Source organism: Helicoverpa zea, chromosome 2 (assembly GCF_022581195.2).
Source record: "Helicoverpa zea isolate HzStark_Cry1AcR chromosome 2, ilHelZeax1.1, whole genome shotgun sequence".
NCBI classification, from domain to species: Eukaryota; Metazoa; Arthropoda; class Insecta; order Lepidoptera; family Noctuidae; genus Helicoverpa; species Helicoverpa zea.
Window position 1 is genome coordinate 14,551,217 of NC_061453.1, and position 4,883 is coordinate 14,556,099.

Genomic DNA, 4,883 nt, shown 5'->3' on the forward strand with positions numbered 1-4,883 from the left:
GTAATTTGTAAAATGATTTTAATCGTGTGAAATCGATGGAAGTGACATTTTAATGATTGTAATGGTGATGAAAATTTTGTTGTGATTTTATTCCGTGCCGATCGACTAGGGACTTGTGAAGATTCTATTAAACACTGCATCAACACATGGATGGACGGTTGAATCACAATACAAATAATGCAATACAATTTCCAAAAAAAGGACGCATGAAATTGAGTCATCTCACGTAACTCAGTAATTAATCACTGCAGTGTAATTACTTCTAGTCCTGATCACGCAGCCCTCAGCCTCGTAGTCTATGGCCTAAATACCGTATGCTGTAACAACAATTATAAACTGCCAACGAATACCAATCTTACGCAACAACGGATCGGTATTATTAGTACGAATTTTATATTTTTTACCCGTCCGCTTCCCGGACGCTGGCAGTTCCGTTCGCGTGCGTTGGCGCATCTAGTTGATCATATTATGAAGCGATTTGATTGGCTGTTCAATTCCACCAATAATATAAAATATATTTTTTCTACTTCCAACTTATCTACCAATTTTTTGGTCAGTTGTTGCGAAGGGTCATTGAACTTTGAAATGGTGCCCTACAGCCTTGAATTTTGACTGAAAAGCGAAAACAAGGCCGTACTTTAAACGTGATGGAAAATAATGCAATTCTGTTGATGTTGGTGCAGTTTTCATGGCTGATGTTGAAGGAAATGATGAAATTGTCAATATGATTTCAGTAATGAATCGATGAAGATACGATAGTAATGACTTTTTTAAATATATTTTTATGAAAAACGATCCCTTATGAACTGTATGGACTGTGTATGTGTGTTTATGAACTTTAACTTCAATGATCTGAAATGGTCGTGGGTGGACCTTTTCATATACGAAATGACAATGGTTCGTGAAACTTATAGTCTATGATTGCATGTCATGTTAAAAGATGAAAAACAATGAATGATTACTTTGATAATAACATTAAAAATCTTTGCAAGTTAATTGTTCTTTAGTTAAATATATTTTGGTCCCCTTTTGAATAACTCTAATTTTAAATCGATGATATTATTTTATAAGACGTTTATAAGTCGCAAAGATTTTTATTTATTGACGTTTTGTGAGTGTTGTGTTAAACTGAGGTATGTTATGTTATTAATACTTGTTACTTCAAGTAGAAAGTTAATTCAAAGAGCCAAGAAGTGGCGCGAAATAATAAATAACTAGCAGCGATAATGAAAACTAAACCTTACTCATAAACTATGTTGCCAACCGAATAATAAAAAATCCCTACATAATTTAAAAGAGTATTTTATACAAAGTTTTTAAGTACAACAGGTTTATAATTGGCAGTATCATGTTAGCCTCGTGAGCTTTGTCATTTCTCATCTTACTTTAATTAAGTACTTATTTATACATTTAAAGAAATAAAAATCCTTATTCAAATTCTGACTAACAATAGGTAATCGGAGTAACCATTCACATAAAATTAAATAAAAATGTTTCTCTACATTACAAAAATATATATTTCGTTCATGTTTTGGCCGTTTCAAAGAAGCACGTCTTTGCGCTCAAAGCTAATAAGTTTCCCAGTTAGCCTCGACGTCAACACATAACCGAAATAATGGAAGATGTAACTACACTAATGAGACGGATAGTTCAGAAAACAATCATAAAGAGCGGAGCGGAAATCTTCAAGAACTTACAAACGACCAATATAATACAGAGAATATAAATCACTTAAAACTAGTTAACATTGCACTTGTCCTTAGGAATGTTATACTAATTAAATTAATTACTCGTGATAGCACGTAACTACGTTAGAAGACGTTCAGGGACGTCGAACGCCTGGCGACATCTCTCAACAACGCCAATGTTCCGGAGCGTTGCAACGAGTTCCTAACGAAATTAATTTACAATAGCCTACATGAGATTCAGCGCGCACTGCGTCACCACGCTCACTGACACTACAGTCACAGACACACTATATTACAAACTACAAAATGCTTCATTTTGAGCTAGAACCTACTCCTCTAGTCCCTGCCGATCCGCTTGTGGATTTGCTGGTGCTTGATGAGGTGCGCCTTCTGCCGGAACGCCTTCGCGCACACGTCGCACCGGAACGGCTTCTCCCCCGTGTGGGTTCGGAGGTGAACCTTAATGTTGGATTTGTTCAGGAATCCTCTATTGCATATCCCGCACCGGTGCACCGGCTTCTCCTTGCCCAGCAACCCGCTCAGCTCGGCCGCCGTCGCCGACGGGAACGCCAACGAGCTCCCGTGCATGTTGCTGTTCGCTTGTTTCGCTTTAGCTCGACTTCTTTTGCTTTTACTCGCTGGTGTGGAAGTCGTAGTGTGAGCGTGCGGGTAGCCTAGTAGCCTTTCGGGACTGCATAAGCCATCAGGTTTCAGGCCGAGCGCGTAATGGGGCGCGTATCGCCCATTGAGTAATCCACCAACACCATCGGTCGTAGAGACGGCGTTCCCCGGGGGAGATGACGTTGAAATCACGTCCATCCCATAACTTGTGGAGCTCGGCGCCTCCTGCTTGACTGGCGGACCATTTTGTAGCCGATTTTGAAGCAGTGGCATATAACCATGTGTCAACAAAGACTGCAGGGTGGATCCCGCCTGTCCTAAGTTCTTCTGAAGAAACTCCGTGCTTTTCGAAAACTCTTGATTTTTGCATGGGTAATCGAGACTCGAGTGATGATTTTGCCCCGAGGGCGGTGAATTGGGCAGACCAAACTCCGCTAGATCTTGCTGTACAATCTTATCACCAGGCTGCGTGCATGCGCCCGTTATCCAGGCATCAATGTCCATCCAACTATCTCTGGAGTCATTCCTCTCAGGATCCTCTGGTTGAGACGGGACAGTGGTATCGGCGATGGCTGAGCCGATGATAGCCGCGATGTCTTCTATCGAGCTGATGTCATACATGTCCTGCTTGTGTCCGTCCTCGAACAATTTCGCGGGAGGTGAACATGACGCGGCGCATGAGTCCGCAGCGGAGGTGTCCGCGAAAGGTTTGGTGTCAGGCGTGTCGAGAAACGGTTTGACGTCCTCTAAGTCAGGCGGCTCCGCATCAGCCGCGCAGGTCGAGGAGGATACTACGTCATGGTCGGCGCCGTAGCCGCTCTGCGTTGGATAGTTATTATTCTCTTCTGGAAGGCGTTGCGCAATAGCATGGTAGTGGTGTCCAGAGATGCCGTTGATAGAGAGGTGCCCAGTGTAGCCAGTGAAGGGAGGGAGGGGCTTGAGTTCAGCGAGAGGGGTAGGGGCGAGGAGAGAGTCGAGGAGCTCGTGGCAGGTGGGCGGGGGGGAGGAGTTGTCGAGCTTGGGGTCCAGCCAGCAGCTGCCGAGCAGGAGCTCGTCGCCGCTGGCGCCCGCCACGCCGGCGCACTTCATGCCGCGCCTCACCGCGACGCCGGAGCCCAGTGAGAGCCCTCCGCCGCCATACTTGGACGCCGCCACCCTGCTGCGCTATCTGCAACAAATAGAGAATACTGTTATAGTATTGTCTAAAATATATGTAAAATGCACCAGACATACAAAGAGATACAAAGTAATATACAACTTAGTATAACAAAGTTTCATGTCTTAAAAATTAACCATGAACATGATATTAAACCTCTTTATATTTAATTTGTGTTTTTCGAACATAATTTGCTACATTTTAGTAGTGGCCCAGTATAGTTGCGCATTCGCAATCAGAGATGCAGGCAGTAATCGCGCGTCACGGCTCACTAGCTAACAGTGCTGCGGCCCATAGCCGCTTCTGTTTTATTTCTAGACAGTTTTGCTCTGTTTTTAATATAAACAATCGTTTTAGTTTAGTAGAACGTACGGTATTATTTGAGTAAGATATGGAGCGTTGTTTTAGGGGGTCCTTTTGGTGTACCTAGTCTTTTCTAAGAAGGCATTGTTTAGCAATATTTTTGCTCGTTTTCTTCAACATTACCTTTGCCATTAAGAAGCGACTTTAACAAGATCACTTTTCACTCAACATGCGATCATTTTGGTTAAATAACTCGATACTTTAGACTGACAGTAAATCACACTAAACCTAGATCGTGCCTAGATCCCTATATCTTGACAAAAGACCTCTAAGCATTTGCGACTTGCTTACAACACGCATCGCAACTCCGATAGTCGGCAGATAGCACCGACCCGGCACAATTATCGGACGCAGCCGCGATTCCTGACCGTGTTCCGACGCTCGTATGCCGCAACTACGACATTTGCATTATGTAGGTAACAGTTTAGGTACGAAAAATATAAATATAAGCATAAATGTGGACAAAATTATAGGTGTGTATGAGTCTGCCTGGTAGATAGGTACCTATATAAAGTGTCCATTCTTAACGTAAATAACATCAAACTTTTATGGGATAAATCAGACCATTTACACTTACAAAGTCTTTTTCATTTTATTTATCTAAATCCTCAGAATGTCGGGACACCTTTTCACACATGGTCGGTAAGCCCCATGGTAAGTTATTAATTAACTTGTGTTATGGGTGCTAACACAACTGATACACTACATATAGCTACATATATACATATTTATAAACACATATTGTAACACCCAGACCACGGCCAACAAGCATGCTCATCACACAAATGTCGACCGAACCGGGAATCGAACCCGGGACCTCAGGTCCGGCAGTCCGGCATGGTGACCATTGCGCCATCGAGGTCTAATAGAGAGAGAATATTAAACCGTTGGATTTAAAGTTTCGTATGGTTACTATGTCAAAATGAATGTTCTTGCTCCTGGTTCTGAAAGTAGGGTGTGTTTTTACTTTAGTACAACTATAGTTAACCTGACTTAAATAGTATCGTGAATCAAATAGATCAGACTGCAGTTTTTGTTATTTATTCAACTGAATG

At 42.3% G+C, this 4,883-nt stretch overlaps 1 protein-coding gene across 1 annotated transcript; it reads right to left on the bottom strand.

The window, feature by feature from the left end:
- Positions 1 to 1,973: 1,973 nt before the first annotated feature.
- Positions 1,974 to 3,398, bottom strand: LOC124642026 (ichor). The gene has a single exon (XM_047180327.1). It carries the CDS (start codon positions 3,396 to 3,398, stop codon positions 2,025 to 2,027), a length of 1,374 nt encoding a protein of 457 aa, XP_047036283.1. The 3' UTR covers positions 1,974 to 2,024.
- Positions 3,399 to 4,883: the final 1,485 nt, after the last annotated feature.

Excerpts from the sequence above, each read along its gene's own strand:
- LOC124642026 (XM_047180327.1), bottom strand. The coding sequence starts at position 3,398 with ATGAAGTGCGCCGGCGTGGCGGGCGCCAGCGGCGACGAGCTCCTGCTC.